The 23,300-nt window shown below is 37.8% G+C and overlaps 1 protein-coding gene across 5 annotated transcripts in view; it reads right to left on the minus strand.

Moving 5' to 3' along the window:
- LIN52 (lin-52 DREAM MuvB core complex component) overlaps positions 1-23,300 on the minus strand; it is a 111,710-nt gene that overhangs the window by 73,376 nt on the left and 15,034 nt on the right. The window contains exon 6 of one of the 5 annotated variants that reach the window (XM_081830252.1): positions 21,607-21,784. The exons of the other annotated variants lie outside the window; for them this stretch is intronic. Within the exon in view, the coding sequence (XP_081686378.1) occupies positions 21,648-21,784 (137 nt within the window). The 3' untranslated portion in view covers positions 21,607-21,647. Of the gene's footprint in view, positions 1-21,606; positions 21,785-23,300 lie in introns of those variants that run through there. 5 annotated transcript variants of the gene reach the window in all.

A 23,300-nucleotide genomic window follows, 5' to 3' on the forward strand; every position in this document is an offset into this window, starting at 1 on the left:
GGAAAACCCAAAAGACTCCACCCCCAAACTACTAGAACTCATACAGCAATTCAGTAATGGACAGGATACAAAAACAAAGCACAGAAATCAGTTGCTTTCTTATACACTAACAATGTAACTGTAGAAAGAGAAATTAGAAAATCGATTCCATTTACAATAGCACCAAAAATCATAAGATACCTTGGAATAAACCTAACCAAAGTGGTAAAGGATCTATACTCTAGGAACTACAGAACACTCATGAAAGAAATTGAAGAAGACAGAAAAAGATGGAAAAACATTCCATGCTCATGGATTAGAAGAATAAACATTGTTAAAATGTCTATGCTGTCCAGAGCAATCTATACTTTCAATGCCAACCCAATCAAAATACCAATGGCATTTTTCAAAGTGCTGGAACAAACAATCCTAAAATTTGTATGGAATCAGAAAAGACCCCAAATCGCCAAGGAAATGTTGAAAAAGAAAAACAAAGCTGGGGGCATCACGTTGCCTGATTTTAAGCTATATTACAAAGCTGTGAATACCAAGACAGCATGGTACTGGCACAAAAATAGACACATAGTCTAATCCAGCATCTAACAAGAACCGTTAAACAGAGGCAGTTTTTTTGTTTTGTTTTTTAAAGATTTATTCATTTATTTGAGAGAGAGAGAGAGAGCACAACCAGGGGGAGAGGCAGAGGGAGAGGGAGAAGCAGACTCCCTGCTGAGCTGGGAGCCTGACGTGGGGCTCAATCCCAGGACCTGGAGATCATGACCTGAGTCAAAGGCAGATGCTTAACCATCTGAGCCACCCGGCACCCCAAGAGGCAGTTTTATTTACAAGTTCTCAAGAGGAAAATCATATGTTATCAAATGAATATTTAAGTGAAGTCAAGAAACATGTCTACTGTTACTACTCTATGAGGCAATGATACCCCTGGATTAAGCATCAGAAGACTTAAATCCCAGTCCAGGTTTGCAAGTAACTAGGTGTGTGACTGGGCAAATCAATGAAGCTCTCTGAACAGATGAACCTCTGTCACCTTATTTGTTCAAATGGAAGTACAACTGACCCTTGGACAACACAAGTTTGAACTGCATGGGTCCACTTACTCATGGATATTTTTTGGCAAATACGGTACAGTACTGTAAATGTATTTTTGCTTCCTTATGATTTCCTTAATAACATTTTCTTTTCTCTGCTTACTTTATTGTAAGACTATAGTATTTAATATATGTAACATATAAAATATGTGCTAATCAACTGTTTATATTATTGGTAAGGTTTCAGGTCAAAAATTGGCCATTAGTAATTAAGTTTTGGGGGAGTCAAAAGTTCTATGAGGATTTTGTGCCTGCACGGGGGGGGGGGTTGGCACCCCAACCCCTGCATTATTAAAGGGTCAACTATAGTAAAATAATAGTGAGAATTAAATGAGAAAACACACATAAGAAACACAGCAGGCTCAAAAATGTTACTTGCCTTTCCTTCTTCATGAGACATGATTCAGATTCCTGGTTCTGTCATTAATGAACTGTGTAGCTGTCCTTAGTCAAGTCACCTAATATCTTTAGGCCTCTGTTTGTGCATCTGTAACATTAGAGGGTTGGGATTCAATGATGTCTAAGATCAGGTCATGATGTCAGGGTTGTGTGATTGTGCCCCATGTTGGGCTCTGTGCTGGATGTGGAACCTGCTTAAGATTCTTTCTCCTCCCCTGCCCCTCCCCCTTAAAAGAAAAAACAAAAAATGTTGTTTATTCTTGCACTGGTTTCTTCTTTACCTATCTAGGCCATCCTACAACAAATAATCCCTTGGAATCTCCTGGGTGACAGCAGTGTCTTTTGTTCTAATGAGGTGACTCTTGGTGGGTTCCTGGATGGGGCTGCTCACCAGAAAGACCAAGCCATAATTAGAAGCTTGGGATTTTCATTCATACCACTCCCTCCTCCAGAGAGGGGAGAGGGGCTGGAAATGGAATTAATGATTGATCATGGCTATGTGATTAAAGCCTCCATTAAAATGAACAAAGTACAGGGTTCGGCGGGCTTCTGGGCTGGTAAACACGTGAAGGTGCTGGGAGAGTGGCTCAACTGGAGAAGGCACGGCAGCTCTGCGCCTTTTCCACACACCCTGCCCTACAAATCTCTTCTAGTTGGATGTACATCTGTATCCTTTATCATATTCTTTTATAATGAATTGGTAAACAGTAAGTAAACTTTTCCTGAGTTCTAGCAAATTAATCAAACCCAAGAAGGAGTTTGTGGGATCATCTGATTTATAGTCGATCAGTCACAGGCACAAGTGACAACCTGGACTTGCGACTGGTATCTTAAGTGGGAGGGAGGGGAGTCCTGTGGGACCAAGCCCATAACCTGTGGGATCTGACAGTATCTCCAGCAAGTCAGAATTTAGTTAAATTGTAGGACACCCCGCTGGTGTCACAGAATTGCTTGGTGTGAGGACAAAAAACCCATAGGTGGTGTCAGAAGTGTTGTGACAGTAGAGCGTGACAGCAGCGTTGAGAGTAAAAAGGAGAAACCCAGAAGGAGTAAGAGTTGGTTTTCCCTACACAATGAATTAAATACTGTATCTTAAAATAACAGAATTTTAATGCTACCAAGGATCTCAAGGGTCTTCTAGTCCAACAACTTTGTTCTTCAACTGAGGAAAATGATGCCCAAGGTCACTCAGCTAAATTAATGATAAAGGTGACAGTAGGCAATAATAAAATCTAAAATTTATTGATAGCTTACTAGGTGTCAAACACCATCCTATGCATTTTTCTTACTGAGGTGAAATTTTTAAGTGTACATTTCAATGGCATTTAGTATATTCACAAGATTGTGCAACCACCACTTATCTCAAATTCCAAAACATCTTCATCACCCCAAAAGAAATTCCTGTACCCATTAAAAGCAGTCACTCCCCATTTCTACCCCATCTTCTTTCCTTTCTCCTGATTGGCAACCACCAATCTGCTGTCTCTATGGGTTTATCCACCCAGGATGTCTCATATAAATGGAATCATAACATACGTGACATTTTTGTATCTGGCTTCCTTGTTAGTATAACGTTTTTGAGATTCACCCATGTTGTACTATGTATCGGTACTTCATTCATTTTTATGGCTGAATTATATCCCATTGTATGTATATACCATATTTTGCTTATCCATTCATCTGTTAATGGACATTTGGGTTGTTTCCACCTTTTGGCTAACATGAATAGTACTGATACGAACATACATGTGCAAGTATTTGAGTTCTTGTCTTCAATTCTTCTGGGTATATATCTAGTAGTGGAATTGCTGGGTCATGTGGTAACTCTATGTTTAACCTTTAGGGAACCACCAAACTTTCCCACAGTGGCAACATCATTTTACATTTCCAACAGCAACGTATGAGAGTTCTAATTTTACCACATCCTTGCTAACACTTGTTATTTTCGGTTTTTAAAAAACTATTATTATTATAGCCATATTAGTGGGTATGAAATGATATCGATACCATTGTGTCTATGATTTGCAATTCCCTAATGACTAATGATGTTCAGCATCTTTTTATGTACTCATTGGCCATTTGTATATCTTCTGTGGAGAAATGTCCATTCAAGTCCTTTGCCCATTTTTTAACTGGGTTGTTTGTCTTTTTGTTGTTGAGTTGTAAGCGTTCTTTATATATTGTAGATACTAGCCTCTTTTTTTTTTTTTAAGATTTTATTTATTTATTTATTCGAGAGAGAGAGAGAGAGAGAGAAACAGCATGAGAGGGGAGAGGGTCAGAGGGAGAAGCAGGCTCTCTGCTGAGCTGGGAGCCTGATGTGGGACTTGATCCCAGGAGTCCGGGATCATGACCTGAGCCGAAGGCAGTCGCTTAACCAACTGAGCCACCCAGGCGCCCTAGATACTAGCCTCTTATCAGATAAACGATTTGCAAAAGTTTTCTCCCATTCTGTGGGTTGTCATTTCACTTTCTCGATAATGTCCTTTGAAGCACAAATGTTTTTAACTTTAATGAAGTCCAATTTATCTATTTTTTATTTTGTTGCTTGCATTTTTTTGGTGTCATATGTAAGAATCTGTGGCCAGATCCAAGGTCATGAAGATTCATACTAGGCATTTTATAATCATCATCCAATTTAATCCTCTCAACAACCCAGTAAGATAGGTATTATTATTACCTCCATTTTATAGACAAGGAAAATGAGTCAGAGAGAGATAAGTTGTCAAGTTTAGTAAGTATTAGAATAAGTCTGTTCCCAATGACCAGGCTCTTAAAATTCCCAAGCCAGTTTTTCTCTCCATACTCACAACATGGCAGCTTGTTTTTCTGAAAGGGTAATGAGGGAGAACAAGACAGAAGTCATGGTCTTTTTGTAATTTAATCACAGAAGTAGCATTCCATCACTTCTGCTGTCACTAGATCCAGCCCACACTCAAGGGAATAATAAGATCATGCAAGGGCATAAATACCAGTAGCAGGGATCAGAGAGACCATCTCAGAATCTGCCTACCACACCAGAGTTCTGTTTTAACATCACACATCCTTCCTGGGTGATCTCTTTCTCACTGATTAGAACCTATAAGCTGATGATGTTCAAAACTTTATTTCCTGCCACTAGATCCATACATTTAACTATCTCCTAGGTAGATCCTCATAAATTGTCCTCACATAGACTTACAACTGAATTGTCCTTTTTTTTTTTTTTAAGATTTTATTTATTTATTTGAGAGAGCACGCACGAGCACGAGCAGAGGGAGAGGCAAAGAAAGAGAGAAAGGGAGAAGCAGACTCTCCACTGAGCAGGGACCCCAACACAGGGCTCAATCCCAAGCCCCTGAGATCATGACCTGAGCCAAAACCAAGAGTCAGACACTTAGCCAACTGAGCCACCAGGCGCCCCAAATAGAGGTACTTCTTAAGCTATATTTTGAAAAAGCAATACCTACAAGCTGTTCACTACAATAAGATAGTATACCCTTCCAAAGCTTTCTTTAAACCAGACAAACTTAGGCTTTTCAACCAATCAAATACAGATATTAATTTCTTGGATCTGACCTCTTAAGAATTCTTTTTAAAAACAAACCTCACAGGGCACCTGGGTGGCTCAGTAGGTTAAGCATCTGCCTTCAGCTCAGGTCATGATCCCAGAGTTCTGGGATCAAGCCCTGTGTTGGGCTCCCTGCTCAGCGGGGAGTCTGCTTCTCCCCCCACCCCACAACTGATGCATGCTCTCGCTCTCAAATAAATAAATAAAATCTTTAAAAAAAAAACACAACCCCCCCCACAAAAACCTCACAAAATGTCCACAGTGATACCAATGATCAGACTACTCTCCCAGGGGACATGTTTGGAACCATGAAACAGGGACTTAAAGTCATTGCTCACATGTTTTACATTAGCTACAGTGTATTCATTTCTACAAAAGGTCAATGAACTGAAAAAAACTATGCTGGACAGTAAGCCACTAAAGACTGTGTACAGTGCTTCAGTGATTTCCTAAACCTTCGCAACAAAGATCCCCAAACAAGCTCTTTTTCCTCAGGCTTCTTCACAGCAATGCATTTCCTTTTTCACGCTGGTTTTTCTTTCTAGTTGACTGGGGAATTTGACACGGATTCATTTTCACAACATGTAGTTCCAATCCCCATGAAGTTACTTTTCTTTTTTTAATGTTTAAAACTGTTTCTCGGGCGCCTGGGTGGCTCAGTTGGTTAAACGACTGCCTTCGGCTCAGGTCATGATCCTGGAGTCCCGGGATCGAGTCCCGCATCGGGCTCCCTGCTCGGCGGGGAGTCTGCTTCTCCCTCTGACCCTCCTCCCTCTCATGCTCTCTCTCATTCTCTCTGTCTCAAATAAATAAATAAAATCTTAAAAAAAAATAAAAAAATAAAAAATAAAACTGTTTCTCAAAAGAAACCTATCTAGTAGGCTCAACTGTTTCTAAAAATAATCCACTGCACAGGGTAGATTTCTCACTCAGGGTCAAACTGTAAGGTCTATAAGCACAGCATTTAGTAAGACATTAATAATCCAACTGAAATCAATGGCTCGAGTATAATTCCCTATGGTTTCCACAACCCACCCAAACAACTTTTCTCTATTCTTATAATTCTCCATTGCTTAGATCTGTTGTTTCCATTTTATATTACAAATTTACTCTATATTTCTTATACTACTAGCCATAATGGTTTCCATACACATTCGAAAAGATGTCTTCTGCTTTTATAATTAAGTGATGCAAGTTTTAATTACTAATATGAGACTAAAATCTTCCTTATTCTTTCCTTTCCAATCCTAAAATAATTATATGCATCAACTCGGCTATTAGTTCATTATGCAAGTTTTTTTGTCATATGGCGCCCAAGTTAGTCAACAAACAGTTAAAGATGCTTTGGTTTTCAAGGAAAGTGGTTTTCCAAGGATTTTCACATGACAAATGATAACACATTTAAAAATTCATCACTCAGTAAGGTTGTCAGAAAACTTACACATCAAATCAGGAAACCAGTGAGTTGCAGAAAACACACTCTCACTTTGACCGTTTGAATTTTTTCTATTATGTAACCAATAATAATATTCTGATATCCCCACGAGGGAGAAGAAGTGGGGGAAGAAAAGAATTCAGCCAGCCCAAGTCACATATCTAGTAATTTAATATTTATTCCTAAGATACTACAGCTTTGACATCATAACCCAAACTAAAATGACAGGGGTGGCATTAACAAAAAGGGAAAATACTGCTAAAATGAACTACACTAAAATTCACAACTTCTGTTTAAATTGGAGAAATCTGAATATGGATTGTATGTCAGACAACTGTATTGTATCATGTTAAATTTCTTGAGTGTGTTAAAATTATACTGTAGGTATGTAGGAGAATGTCTTCATTCTTTAAAAATAATGCTAAAGTATTTATGAAGTGTCATGGTTTCTGTAGCTAGCTCTCAAATAGTTCAAGAATAAAACAATAAACTTAAAATTATATGTGGAATGATAAAGCAAATGTGACAAATGTTAACAATTTGTGAACAGGTGAAGGCTATATAAGTATTGTACTATTCTTTTTTTTTTAAAGATTTTATTTATTTATTTGAGAGAGAGAGAATGAGAGAGAGCACATGAGAGGGGGGAGGGTCAGAGGGAGAAGCAGACTCCCTGCCGAGCAGGGAGCCCGATGCGGGACTCGATCCAGGGACTCCAGGATCATGACCTGAGCCGAAGGCAGTCGCTTAACCAACTGAGCCACCCAGGCGCCCAGTATTGTACTATTCTTGAAACTTTTTTTTAACATTTTATTTATTTATTTGTGAGAGGGAGAAAGAGCACACATGAGAGAGCACATACGTAGGCAGAGCAGCAGGCAGAGGGAGAGGGAGAAGCAGGCTCCCCGCTGAGCAGGGAGCCCGACACAGGGCTCAATCCCAGGACCCTGGGATCATGCCCTGAGCCGAAGGCAGATGCTTCACCAACTGAGCCACCCAGGCGCCCCTATTCTTGAAACATTTTAAAGAGATTTGAAACTTAACAAAACACAAAGTTGGGGGAAAAAAACAAACTGGTTCATTAACATATACCATTAAGAAAATCAAAAGGCAAGCCATAGGGGGGGATAAGATACTTGCAATTTATATAACTGACAAAGAATGCATATCTGGGGGGGCACATAGGTGGCTCGGTCATTAAGCGTCTGCCTTCAGCTCGGGTCATGATCCCAGGGTCCTGTGACTGAGCCCCACATCAGGTTCCCTGCTCGGCGGGAAGCCTGCTTCTCTCTCTCCCATTCCCTCTGCTTGTGCTCCTGCTCTCACTCTCTCTCTGTCAAATAAACAAATAAAATCTTAAAAAAAAAAAAAAAGAATGCATATCTGGATTATGTTAACAACATTTGCAAATCAATTATTAAAAAATTGACAATCCAATTTTTTTTTAAAGATTTTATTTATTTATTTGACACACAGAGAGACAGAGAACACAAGCAGGGGGGAGTGGCAGGCAGAGGGAGAGGGAGAAGCAGGCTCCCCGCCGAGCAGGGAGCCCAACGTGGGACTCCATCCCAGGACCCTGGAATCATGACCCGAGCCGAAGGCAGACGCCCAACCAACTGAGCCACCCATGCATCCCGACAATCCAATTTTTAAAGATGGGCAAGAGATATGATAAACACTTCACAAAAGATGTTATCCAAATGGCCAATGAACATATGAAAAGGTACTCAACCTCATCAGTCATTAGGAAAATGGAAATTAAAACTACACTGGGATACCATTCTATTACAATGGTTAGAATGAATGAATGAATGAATGAATTTATTTATTTATTTTACAATGGCTAGAATTTAAAAGACTGGGGTGCCTGGGTGGCTCAGATGATTAAGCATCTGCCTTCGGCTCAGGTCATGATCCCAGGGTCCTGGGATCCAGCCCCACATTGGGCGCCTGGCTCAGCAGGGAGCCTGCTTCTCCCTCTCCCTCTCTCCCTGCTCATGCTCTCTCTCTCTCTATCTCTGTGTCTCAAATGAATAAATAAAATCTTAAAAAAAAAAAAAAAGAATTTAAAAGACTGAGAATATGTCTGTTAGTAAGGACTTGGAGCAACTGGGTGCCTGGGTGGCTCAGTTGGTTAAGCGTCTGCCTCAGCTCAGGTCATGATTCCAGGGTCCTGGGTCGCTGCTCAGTGGGAAGCCTGCTTCTCCCTCTCCCTCTGCCTGTTGCTCCCCCTGCTTGTGCTCGCTCTCTCTGTCAAATAAATAAATAAATAAAATCTTTAAAAAAAAAAAAAGGACTTGAAGCAACTGAAATTGCCAAAGGGCTTGTAAATTGGTATAACCACTTTGGAAAACTATTTGGAAGTAGTATCTATTAAAATGAAACATATATATACACCCATAACCCAGCAATTCTACTCCTAGTTATACATAAAACAAAAATACATATGCCAAAAAAATACATATACCATGAATGCTCAGAGTATTTATTTATAATTACCAAACCTGGAAACAATTCAAATGTTCATGATTGGCAGAATGAAAAAATTGTGTTGTGTTCCTGCAATGGTATACTACATAGTGATGAAAATAAACAGATGACTGCTAAACACAATGGATGGATATCATAATCAAAATGTTGAACAAGGGCGCCTGAGTGGCTCAGTTGTTAAGCGTCTGCCTTCGGCTCGGGTCGTGATCCCAGGGTCCTGGGATCTAGCCCTGCATCGGGCTCCCTGCTCAGCGGGGAGCCTGCTTCTCCCTCTCCCACTCCCCCTGCTTGCGTTCCCTCTCTCGCTGTCTCTCTCTCTCTGTCAAATAAATAAATAAAATCTTTAAAAAAAACAAAAAACCAAAATGTTGAACAAAAGAGCCAGACACAAAAGAGTATGTAACTTGTGATTCCATTTACATAAAGTTCAAAAACAAACAAAATTTTTTCATGATACCATGTCACAATAGTGCTTGCCTTTGGGGAATGGGCAGGTAGTCACTGGGAGAAGCATGAAGGTGGATTTATATATTGGAAAGATTCTGTATTTTCATCTGGTCTGGGTCGTGGTCACAGGGAAGCGCTAATTTTCTGAAAATTCATTAAGCTGTAATTTGTGTACTTTATGTATATTATACTTCCATTTTAAAAAGTTTATTAAAGAACAAAAAATGATGTCACAGAGGAATATTTTCATATCCTGAATCTGAGGTCTCATTTTACTTCTCAACCAAAGAGCTATAATTCCATTTAAGATTGACATTCATTCAAACAGTTCTTTACTCCTACTGAACATTTTTTTTTTTAAAGATTTTATTTATTTATTTGAGACAGAGAGAATGAGAGAGAGAGAGCACATGAGAGGGGGAAGGGTTAGAGGCAGAAGCAGACTCCCGCTGAGCAGGGAGCCCGATGCGGGACTCGATCCCGGGACTCCAGGATCATGACCTGAGCCGAAGGCAGTCACTTAACCAACTGAGCCACCCAGGCGCCCTCCTACTGAACATTTAATATTAAGAGTATTGTTCTCCAACTACAAGAGAGAAAAGCTGAAAGCATAAAGCTGGACAAAATCTTGGCCAATGTTTGCTTATGAAAAGACATCTCTTTCACCAACTAAGCCATCTCTTGCCCCTGACCCAACAGGTTACCACTTTTATTCCCAAATTTCTACTTCTGGAAGAACAGACTAAGGATGGGAAATGAAGTATCACAACTTTCCCCTTGCTATTCACCACTTGCTTAAAGTGATCAATTGTTGTTAATGGATCTAGTCATTTTTATTTAGAAACAGTCCATAAAAGAGTTTAAAATTTTAACTGCACGAGAAATTAGGAGACAGACCTTTCAAGTAACTATAATTTTGTTTCTAGAATGGTATACAATTTTTCTCTATTTCTTTACTTTTTCTACTCAACAGAATAGAATGTGCTCATTGTGGGTAATAAGGAAAATACAGAAAAATTTAAACAACAAAAAAATCACTTGAGATAGGCATTAAAACATTTCTGGTCCTTATAGGGCAGAATAAATGTCTCTTCCTTTAGGGCAGAAAAACAAACAAAAAAACAAATTGGTGTATTTCCTTCCCATCATTTGTCTATGCCCATGTTCTCAAAACAAAACAAAACCAAAAAGAAAAAGAAAAAAAACAACCTGATTTTGTGTTCTGCATTATGATTTTTTCACTTGCAATTATCCTTACATACAACGAGCAGTTTTCTGTAATTAAATTCTTTTCAATGCTTTAACATTTTTAATGGCCACATTGTCTACTGTAATTCACTTGGTTATTCCCCTAATGTCGAACTTTAAATTATTTCCCTACCATACATGTTGTACAATTAAACAGAATGCTACTTTGAAACCAACCCCATCCAAATTAATGTATGCCCTGCTTGCTTTCCTCTATCCTTGCCTGCCCCAACCCCCACCCCAAATCAGAAGAGAATAGAATACCACAAGCATTTTATGGTAAAATCCTCTTTGTGTGTAAAGCCATTTCAGAGGCAATGTTGGGTTTATGAAACAACTTGACTAATGGATAAAATATATGAATGCTTATAAGCCTTAAAGGTAATTTGAGGCTTTGTGTATCCTAATTTGTTAACCAAGGGGAAAATGAGAAATAATGGCATGTTTTATTTCCCATTACCATGATACGTTTTTAAAAACAAAATACTTAAGGCTAAACTGACAATTTCTAATTATGAAGAATAACCTTGATCCCTTCAAAGTGGGATTTCTAGATTTTATACTGTATTACTACCTAAATAGGATGCTATGCTAATGACTATGGTGAAATGGTATGGCAGTGTCTGAAACAAAGAAAACAAAAGATAAATTTCATTTGGCATTCGAGAAGTGCAGATTATATATAACACTATCTTTAAGGTGCCTTTGCATCAAGTTCCCTGGCTTTATTTTTCAGGTTAAAATAATTTAAATTGATACCTTCTTAAATTTCCCTGTCAACAGATACAGTCAAGAAACATTAAAAAAAGAAGTTCATCTTTACAAGGAACAAACACTAAAGATATTAATATTTTGCCTACCAAGTTAGCAATGACTTTAAAAATTATAATACTTGGTGTTCACAAGGATGCAGGGGTAGGAAGTGCCTTTCTAGAAGACAATTTGGCAGTGGATCTCCTCTCTGTCAGATATCTCACAAATCTCCAGCTACATGTAAAATGCTGTCTTCACTTCTAGGAGGAACTGACCCTGTTGCTGATATAATCCAAATATAGCTGTTGATTAATAGATACATCAATATCAAATATTTGGGGCCAATTACTGTTATTTTAAATATATTTGGGGCACCTGGGTGGCTCAGTTGGTTAAGTGTCTGCCTTTGGCTCAGGTCATGATCCCGGAGTCCCAGGATTGAGCCCCATGTCGGGCTCCCTGCTCAGTAGGGAGTCTGCTTCTCCCGCTGCCCCTCACCCCACTCATGCTCTCTCTCTCAAATAAATAAATAAAATCTTTAAAAATAAAAAAAAACATTTATTTTTGAAGTATAGTTGACATACAATGTTACATTAGAGATGGACAACACAGTGATTTGACAATACTATACATTATACAATGCTTACTACATAAATGTAGTTACCACGTCATCTCAAATTTATACTTCTGAAATTTTTTTCCAGTGAACAGATTTGGACATCAACTATATATAAAGGCCATACCAATTTCCTGAATAGCTACAGGTAAGCTAAGTGAATAAAATATCACTACAATGGAAGAAAACTATACAAAAGTAATCTATTCAACTGAGAGGCCTGATGATCTGCCAAAGAGTACTGTAAAGGGACTACGCAAATCCATTTCTGAAGTATGGATATCTTGTTTCACATGTTTATTTCCCTGAGAGAAAAATATCTATCCAAAACATTACCTGTTGCCCAAACTAGACAAGAGTATTGCTGTCACTCTATTAGTAACATCCATCTATACAAATGGCTTTTACTTATTTCTAAAAAAAATTAAGGTGCCTGCCTCCTAAGAAACATTTAGAAGAGTTTGGTGATGTATTTAACTGGATCTCTCTCCTTCTTCTGAAGTCCCTGTAATTAGGCTCAAAACATCATAGTAGACTCTAATTTCAGCTTACCCCCTAAGATCCATCCAGACAGTTACCTAGTTCTGGAAATGGTACAGCTGAAACATCTACTGCACTTCTTCCCATTCTCGCTGCCAGCATTCATTCAAGCCCTCACCTCTTCTTGCTGGACTCCCATAATAGCTTCCAGCCCCCTGGCTCTACTGTTCCTTTCCATCCTATGCACCAATGCCTTCTAATGGTATGACTTCCCTACTCAGAAATCTTCAATGGTAGAGTTTTTAGTGACACAGAAAAACACTTAAGATAGAATAAATGAAAAAAATGCACAGGCTAAAACTATATACTATAGTCTTCAGTTATGTTAAAAAGCATGTTTGTGTATATGTATGGACACAAGCAGAAATGTAAACACAACATCCATACACAAAGGGAAAAGAGTGGGGCAAAAAACATGCAGTGTTATTTCTTAGTGGTAAGGTTATATAGTTTACTTTCTTCTTTATCTTTACAATTACAGATTTATGGTAAAGTCTCTTTCAATAAGTGTCTCTATAAACCATCTATAATGAACACATAGTTAATGTTATAGCCATTAAAATCTTTTATTTTTTTTTAAAGACTTTATTTGAGAGAGAGACAGAGACAGAGACAGAGAGACATGAGCGGGGGGAGGTGGAAAGGGAGAAGCAGACTCCCCGCTGAACAGGGAGCCCCGAAATGGGACTCCATCCCAGGACCCTGGGATCATGACCTGAGCCGAAGGCAGACACTTAACCGACTGAGCCACCCAGGTGCCCTTAAAATACCTTTTAAAAAACATTTCACATGCTTCCATTACCTTTAAGTCTAACTCCTCACTCCCTAGAATTCAAGGCTCTCCTCAATCCAGTCCCTGTCTCCTCTGTTGTCTTATTTCTTATGAACCTTGATGTAACCTGGGCTTCTTATGAACCAGATTAGATCACTCCCACCATTCCTTGAGGACAGCTATTCCTTCAAACTCTGTTTTGCTCTGAATATTCACTCCACCTGGAAATGGTCCCTTCCCACTCCCACCTAATAAGCTCCTATGTGTTCTTTAAGGTCTATTTTCAATGATCCAGAAATAGCAAATACTACCACACCCCTTCCTCTTGTCCATAGCAGGCAACAATGACTTCTCTGAATCCAGGCTCCTTCCCAAAATCCTCAATTCAATGGCCCTAAACAATCCTTACTAATCAATCCATGTTTATATACAAAATGAAACATACCTGCCATTCCTATAGCAATCTAATGTAATTACCCTCTTCTCCCCCACCCCACAGGTCTTTGTACTCTTACGGAGCTTATCTCCTCTACCTTCTATTAAGAATCATTTACTTAATTGTCTTATCTCCCTTTCCTACTAGATTTTAATCTGCACAAGAGCAGTAATTATGTTTTATTCATCTTCATATTCCCTGCAGAGCCTTGCAGGAGGTCAGCACTCAAACAGTTGCTGAATTGAATACTTCATTCTTTTCCTATTATCTCATCACTCAAAATAGCCAAATATTTGCAAGTTTTATTTTAAAACAATCAGATTCTTCTTGAAGAACGACTAATGAGTCAAGTTTATTTCATCAGTTTTAGCCAACGTTCCTGCCTTAACTTAATAAAGCAGTGTCTGATCTCACACAGTAACCTGCAGAGTCAAAGGATAGAAAAAGAGAAGCTGAGATAAGAGAACTGAGCCCATTCTGAGGGGGCTTATATCCAGGTACGGAAGTATTGAATTAAACTACCACATTTTTAGAATTTTTTCTACCAATCTCTAAAGGACTCTGAGCATCAGAAATATATATCTTGCTTTGAAAAGGGATTTAAAAACTGGGGAGATGAAAAGGAAAAACAAAAATCTAAAAAACCAAGCAAGGCATCAACAAAGTTAGGCAAATAGTCTGGTAAAGTCACAAGAATGTCTTACCTAAATCAGAAACCCAGTTCAAGAAATACGGTCGAGGAAAAGCTGGTAGTACAGTAAGACTCATGCTGCCATCTAGAGGTTAAAGACTAGACGATTTTCCTCCTCAATCAACCAACTGCAGTTAATTTAACTTCTATTATAGAGGGAGACTCAACAGGCCTTAAAAAGTAAGCCAGACAAATATCTCTGCTGTCAGGCCACAATGAAGAATATCCAGGCTGTAAGAGTCCCAGTTTTTCTCCCCTTTTCTTCCTTCATAGACTAAAATAAAAAATCTAAAGACCAGAGTTAACTGTGCTTTAGAATTTTATCTAGATGGGAAACAATTTCTAGATATAAATGGTCAATTTTTTTTCCCCAAAAAATTATATGCCTAGAGGGTAGAGAAATCTACTATACCACAGGCTAATTTGGAAGTTCTCCTTTGGCACCATCTCCTAAGAATGCTGTACCAAATGGTTTCTGGTATAGACAACTTCATCAAGGTAGACTGATGGGATAAAGTACCACGAATGGGGACGTCTCAGTCTTTTTACAATAAAATGTTGCTTTTAAAAACTATGGTAAGTGATTAAATTTAGCCAAATAACAGTCCCACTGAAACTTCTAAATGAACACACAAGATTAGACTATAAATTAGTAAAAAAAAAAACCCCAAAAAACAAAAAAACAACTTATATCAAAATAAGCTAAATTTCGTAAAGCTTTTCTTAAATTTCAACCCAGCCAAGTAAATGAGTACAAATTAAATTGAGATTTTAATTTACTTTGTAGTATAAGGTTTAAAGTGTAATTTGCAAGAACAAATGCATCAAATTCAACATCTCTTCATGATAAAAACACTCAACAAAAAAGAAAAGGTAATTTCCTCAACCTGACAAAGGACATCTACAAAAAACCCACAACTAACATCATACTTAATGCTTTTTCCCTAAAGTAGGAAGAAGACAAGGATGTCCACTTTTGCCACTTCTATTCAACCCTGTACTGGAATTTCTAGCCAGGGCAATTAAGCAAGACAATGAAATAAAAGGCATCCAGATTGGAAATGAAGAAGTAAAACGACCTCTACTCGCAGATGACATGATTCTGTATATAGAAAATCTTTTTTTTTTCTTTTAAGTAAGCTCCATGCCCAGCGTGGAGCCCAACGTGGGGCTTGAACCCACAACCCTGAGATCAAGACCTGAGCTGGTATCAAGAGTTAGATGCTTAGGGGCACCTGGGTGGATCTGTCATTAAGCATCTGCCTTCGGCTCAGGTCATGATCCCAGGGTCCTGGGATCGAGCCCCACATCGGGCTCCCTGCTCAGCGGGAAGCCTGCTTCTCCCTCTCCCACTCCCCCTGCTTGTGTTCCTGCTTTCGCTGTGTCTCTGTCAAATAAATAAATAAATAAATCTTTACAAAAAAAAGAGTTAGATGCTTAACTGACTGAGCCATCCAGGCGCCCCTGTATATAGAAAATCTTAAGTAATCTACTAAAACTCTACTAGAACTAATAAATGGTTTCAGTGAGGTTGCAGGATAGAAGATCAACCCTTGAACAACACGGTTTTGTTTTTTTTTTAATATTTTATTTATTTTTTGACAGACAGAGAGACAGTGAGAGAGGAAACACAAGCAGAGGGAGTGGGAGAGGGAGAAGCAGGCTTCCCGCCGAGCAGGGAGCCCAATGTGGGGCTCGATCCCAGGACCCTGGGACCATGACCCGAGCCGAAGGCAGACGCTTAACGACTGAGCCACCCAGGCGCCCCGAACAACGTGGTTTAAACTGTGCAGGTCCACTTACATGCAGATTTGTTTTTGATAAATACAGTACTATAAATATATTTTCCCTTATGATTTTCTTTAACATTTTCTTTTCTCTAGGGTATGTTATTACAGAATACAACATATACTACATATAGTATAAAAATATGAGTTAATCAACTGTTTATAAGTAAGGCTTCATGTCAACAGTAAGCTATTAAGTAAGCTAATTAAACTTTGGGGGAGTCAAAAGTTATACACAGATTTTCAATCGTGCAGAGGTTTGGCACCTCAAACCCCATTATTCAAAGGTCAACTGCATTTCTCTAAAGTATCAATGAGCTTAAGAAACAAATGAACATGGAGGGGCGCCTGGGTGGCTCAGGTGGTTAAGCGACTGCCTTCGGCTCAGGTCATGATCCTGGAGTCCCAGGATCGAGTCCCGCATCGGGCTCCCTGCTCGGCAGGGGGTCTGCTTCTCCCTCTCATGCTCTGTCTCTCATCCTCTGTCTCTCAAATAAATAAAAAAAAAAAAAAAGAAAGAAACAAATGAACATGGAGGGGGGCGGACAAAGAGAGGCAAATCAAGAAACAGACTCTTAACTATAGAGGACCAACAGATGGTTACTGCAGGGGAGGTGGGCAGGGGTGAATGGGTTAAAAAGGCAATAGGGATTAAGGAGGGCAGTTGTGATGAGCCCCAGGTATTGTATGTAAGTGATGAACCACTAAATTCTACACCTGAAACTAATATTACACTGTATATTAACTGGAATTTAAATAAAAACTTGGAAAAAAAATAAAGCACCAATGAACAAACTGAAAATTAAATTAAAAAGACATTAACACTTATAACAAAAAATAAAATACTTAAGAACTAACTTAACAAAATATAAAACTTATACTTTGAAAACTACAAAACATTACTGAAAGAAATTAAAGACCTAAGTAAATAGAAGATATATTATATTCATGAATCATTTTAATATTAAGATGGTTCAATGCAATCTCTATCAAAATCCCAGCTGACTTCTTTGCAACAACTGACAAGTTAAAATTCCTACAGAAACTCAAGAGACCCAGAGCAGCCAAAACATCTTGAAAAAAAACAAAGTTGGAAAACCCACACATCCCAATTTCAACTTACTACAGAACTACAGTAATCAAAACAGTGGGGTAGTGGCATAAGGATAGACATACAGATCAATGAAGCAGATTTGAGAGTCCAGAAATAAACCCTCACATTTATGGTCAGTTGATTTTTAACAAAAATGCCAAGACAATCAATAGGAAAAGAGTAGTCTTTTCAATAAACAATGTTTGAAACAACTGGCTAGCCACATGCAAAACAATGAATTTGGATCCTTACCTTACACCATATACAAAAATTAACTTAAAATGGATCAAAGACCTAAATGTAAGAGTTAAATAAAACTATAAAACTCTTAGAAGAAAACACAGGCATAAATTTTTGGGACATTGGATTAGGCAATGGTTTCTTAGGTATGAAACCAAAATACAAGCAACAACAAAAATAGATAAACTTGGTTTAAACAAAACTTAAAAATTTTGTGCTTCAAAGGACATCATCAAGAAAGTAAAAAGACAACCCATAAAATGGGAGAAAACTTCTGCACAGCATATATATGATGAGTGACCTGTTTCTAGACTATATAAAGAACTTTTTTTTTTTTAAGATTTTATTTATTTATTTGACTGAGAGAGACAGAGAGAGAGCACAAGCTGGGGGAGCAGGAGAGGGAGAGGGAAAAGTAGGCTCTCCGCTGAGCAGGGAGCCCGATGTGGGGCTTGATCCCAGGATCCTGGGATCATGACCCGAGACGAGACGAAGGCATCCATTTAACCGCTGAGCCATACAGCTGCCCCTAGACTATATAAAGAACTTACAACTTAATAATAAATACACAAATAATCCAATTTAAAAATACCTGGGTAAAGGATCTAAACTGTTTACTTATATCTCCAAAGAAGATATACAACTGGCCAATAAGTACATGAAAACACGCTCAATATCATTAGCTATTAGTCAAATGTGAATCTGAACAATGAGATACCACTTCACATCCACTAGATGAATGATAACTTTTGAAAACAAAAGCAAATACTGGCAAGAATATGGAGAAACTGGAATCCTCATACACTGTTGGTGGGAATGTAAAATGGTACAGCCAGTATGGAAGACAGTTCCTCAAAAAAGTCAGATGTAGAGTTATCATATGACCTAGGAATTCCACTTCTAGTTATAAGCCCAAGAGAACAGAAAGGTAAATCCACAGAAAAAGTTGTAAATAAATGTTTATAGCAGCATTATTTATATTAGCCAAATAGAAAAAAATCCAAATGTCCATTAACTGGGGGATAAGTATAATGTGGATAACTGGTGGATAAATATATCTATACAATGGAATATTATTTGGCCATGAAAAGAAATTAAGTACTGATACATGCTACAACATAAACATCGAAAACATTATGTTAAATGAAAGAAACCAGTCACAAAGACCACATACTGTACGATTCCATTAATATGAAATGTCAAGAATAGGTAAATTCATAGAGACAGAAAGCAGATTAGCGGTGGCCTAGAGCTGTGGGCCTAGGGGACAAATAAGGAATGAATGCTAATGGGTACAGTGTTTCTTTTGGGGGAGATAAAAATGTTCTACAATTGTGGTGATAGCTGTACAACTCTAAATGTATTAAAAGCCACTGAACTGCACGCTATAAGTAGGTGAATTGTAGGGTGTATGAATTATATCTCAACAAAGCTGCTATTAAAAAAAGAAAAAGAAAAAAGAACAAGTGCATCAGAGTCCCAAGTTTTAGCTTTAGTTTCAAATGGCATGATCCTGTGCTTTCCCAATTTTCACACTGAATATAGCCATTAATTAGCTCCACGAGGGAAAAAAAATTTTTTAAGGGTAAAAAGTGTTGAGAATCAGTGTTCAATAGGGTCACAATGATAGTTCCACTGGTCTTTTTTTTTAAGATTTTATTTTTAAGTAATCTATACACCCAATATGGGGCTCAAATTTACAACCCCGAAATCAAGAGTGACATGCTCTATCAACTGAGCCAGCCAGGCACCCCTAGTTTCACTGGTCTTAGGAATAAAGCAACCAATGGACTGTTGAAAAGACTAAATCAGGATCATGTCCAGGTCATAAGTGATGGAATAAGATTCAAGTAGAAGATAAAATCAAACCATCATCAACAAGCTTCACCCTATTTTTACTATGTGTGGTTGATCATCCAGCCACTAGAGGAAAAATTCCAGACACTACAAAACCTTCAAATGTTACTTCTCATCACTAAAACACCAACTATCCAAAAAAGAACAATTTCCAGAAACTTTCACCTTTTCAGTTTTAAGTCAATGGATTTCATTAGAAAAATTCTATCATTTCACCTGAAGTCATCAGCAATTGATCATTCCTTCAATCAGCAAATACATACTTGTGCGTTTACTACATTCCAGGTACTCTATGGATTAGAAAGACAGCCCAAAGTATAATTCTTACCTGAAAGAGTTACAATCAATCAAGGGATAAGACATGTACCAAAATCTCCCAGAATGGTAAAAGTGCCACACAAATGAAACAAATGAACTGCTCTAGGAGCAATTTGAGAGGCCAGGAGAGTTCACTTTCCAGATAAGGAATGAAAAGGAAAGGCTGATGAAATCTGGGACTAAACAGTGAAGGATTAATAGAAGTTCTAATACTAGAAATAGGTCAGGGAGAGCTTTCTGAGAAAAAGGAATAGCATGGATAGACTTAAGAAGATGGGCAAGTGTTACAGGAAGAATGAGTATTTCAAATGGGAATGGTACATGGTGTTTTGGTAGGGGAGAAGTAAGGAAGAAAACTAGTCAATAAGCTAGGGCCAGAGTGAAGAGGATTTTGAATGCCATGCTAGAATATGAATTTGATCACATGGTCAGTAAAATACTAATAATGACTTATGAGCAAAGGACAAAAGAAGCAAATGATAATTTAGAAAAATTAACCTGAGAAGGGTAAACAAGATGGCCTGGAATAGGGTGGTTGAGAGGCAGGGAGACTAGTAAGCGACTGCAATAGTTCCAGAAACACTGAACTCAGAAAGAATGAAATGAAATTCTTTATATGGTAAGGCAGTTTACAATTTTTCATATTTCTATGTATTTCATGAGAATTTCATATTAATTAAGTGCTCAAATCAAGCCAAGGGTCCCCAATCATGACAAGCTTTAAATGCCTATACAAAAAATTACTGCACTTCAAAATCCCAAAAGGGTTATCTGACACATAATCACGTACCAAATCAAAGGGCATGATTCATCTTCCAAAAGACACAATCTAGTTACTATCAGTCCTAGAAGGTACACATTATTTCTATACTAACATATAACAATGCTCTAGGGAAGTGACAAACAATCATGTTTTGAGGACAAATATTTTTTGCATTTCTTTTCTTTCCATCATCTTTATCAGTGCAGATATTTGCATGAAAACAGGATCACTGGTCCTTGGGGATTCATCAGTTCCTATTGCTTATTTTTCATCCATGTCATCCTCTCAATTAATTCAGGAAAGAGGATTGAGACATCGAAACACCAGATTAGGGTGTCAAGTAAATGTCAACCCCTAGAGTAGATGAATAATCTGTAAGGACAAAAAAAAGATCTTGTTTTTATGCAAATACACTATATACAATAAAACAAAGAGAGACTGTACCCAAGAAGTCCAATACATATCAATATAAATCTTTCCAATTCTATTAGCTAAAACTATTTTCTATATGTCAGTTAATTTGTTGTAATCAGGGAAAAATGACAATAAGTTGCAAAGCATTGCCACAGAAATTGAAATAAGGCTGAATTTTGAACCAGAAAATAATTTTGAAAGATCTTAGCTGTGCTCATGGCGCTCATATGGCAGAAATGAGCATTTCTGTTGCAGAATTTTGGTTCAGTGCTTAAGGTGGCTGAGTTAGCTGACTGCAAATCCCCACCTACAATATCTTAAGTTTTAGAAATACAAACGCTTAATAGTAATGTTTTTAACTGTGTGAATTAAAAACTAAAACAAACCAAGTTTCTGATTCTGTGGAAAGCCATTAAAATAAACTTTACTGATGTTTAGGGGAACTCTTTATTCTAAAAACTGATAAAGAAAAAGATTCATTTATCCTGTAGAAACAGCTTTCAAGGTAATAATAAATAGTTGATAAGAAAAGTCCTTTATAGAAAAATTCTATGTAATGATAAAAAATGACAGAATTAGAGTATTACCATCTGGCAACCTGTAATAAAACAGGGGATCTAGGCAGTTACCAAAGGCTGCTAAAACTCTCGTGTAAGGCTGATGGAGAATTTTACAATGAATAATCAGGCTAACAATGCCTTCGTCAACTAATTAATTTTAACATCACAAAGAGAGATAGGCAAACATGATGTACCTTCTGATGGATGTATACAATACCATTTAGGAAATGGCCAAAAACAAAATAAAAAAGTCAAGCTGTATCTGTGCAAGCTTCTAGATCTAACTACCAGGAAATAAAAAGGGATAAGTGAACATATTAAGCACTACCATAGAAATGTAAACAGCAAAATCCAGAATGTGGAAAATTCTACAGAACAAATAACTAGGTTTAATAAACAGCAAGGGAAAATAAAAGGGAGGTGGAACTATGACAGATGAAGAGAGACTTAAGAGACATCAATCAAATACAGTGTATGAACCTTACTTAGGACCTGATTCTAATAAACCAACTGTATAAAGACAATTATAAGTCAACCAGGGAAATCCAAATCCTCATTTGCTACTGGACGATATTACGCAAGTTTGTTAAAAAATTTTAGGCATAAAAATGGAATTGTGGTTATTTTTTAAAAGGTGAAGGAAGGAGACAGATCTTGTCTTTTGGAAATACATATGGAATTATTGGGCGATGAGGTAATATGATATCTAAGATTTGCTTTAAAATAATTATGGGAGGGGGCGCCTGGGTGGCTCAGTCATCAAGCGTCTGCCTTCGGCTCAGATCATGGTCCCAGGGTCCTGGGATCAAGCCCCACGTCGGGCTCCCTGCTCAGCGGGAAGCCTGCTTCTCCCTCTCCCACTCCCTCTGCTTGTGTTCCTGCTCTCCTCTCTCTCTGTCAAATAAATAAATAAAATCTTTAAAAAATAAATAAATAAATAAATAAAATAATTATGGGAGGTTATATAAGTGAAAGAGATTGGCTGTATGTTGACTACTGAAGCTGGGTCATGGCTTCATGAGGTCATTGTTCTATTCTCCCACTTTGGTATGTGTTTAAAATTCTCCATAATAAAAAATGGGGGAAAATTTTTATCTTTCTCAGTAGGAAAGCAGAAAAAGAAAGACTAATCAGAGGAAATACAGCAATTTCAACTACAACTAACTAGAGATAATACTGTTGATAAATACATTTGGCAATTCAGCGTCTTCTTGATATAATGAGCATAAAATTTATTTCATTAAAAAAAATTGACAGGGGGCACCTGGGTGGCTCAGTCGTTAAGCGTCTGCCTTCGGCTCAGGTCATGATCCTAGGGTCCTGGGATCGAGCCCCACATCGGGCTTCCCACTCAGCGGGAAGCCTGCTTCTCCCTCTCCCACTCCCCTTGCTTGTGTTCCTTCTCTCGCTGTATCTCTCTCTGTCAAATAAATAAAATCTTTAAAAAAAAAAAAAAAACTGACAGAGAGATAAAGGATTATTGATTATTACAGCATTTACTATCCAGAGCTAGTAACAGAATCAACTTCTGTATTATACCAACCTAGCATTCATGAATTTAATAATCACAGATTTGCCTTTCCATTATAAAACCTGGGGGTCCATGACATACATGGTAAATATTAATTTTGCCAACACATAAATTTTAATCATGAGAAATAAATGACCAGTAACACAGAGGAGAGTTAGGAAACAATGAGTGAACCTAGTAGTCCACCTAGCAACCATAGTCTGTTGTTTCCTGCTCCTTGGTTCATGAAATGATGAAAAAATATTTTCTTAGTAAAAGAAGCCAACGGT

This window comes from Leptonychotes weddellii, chromosome 9 (assembly GCF_054177405.1).
Source record: "Leptonychotes weddellii isolate Sample4059 chromosome 9, ASM5417740v2, whole genome shotgun sequence".
In the NCBI taxonomy this organism is placed as follows: domain Eukaryota; kingdom Metazoa; phylum Chordata; class Mammalia; order Carnivora; family Phocidae; genus Leptonychotes; species Leptonychotes weddellii.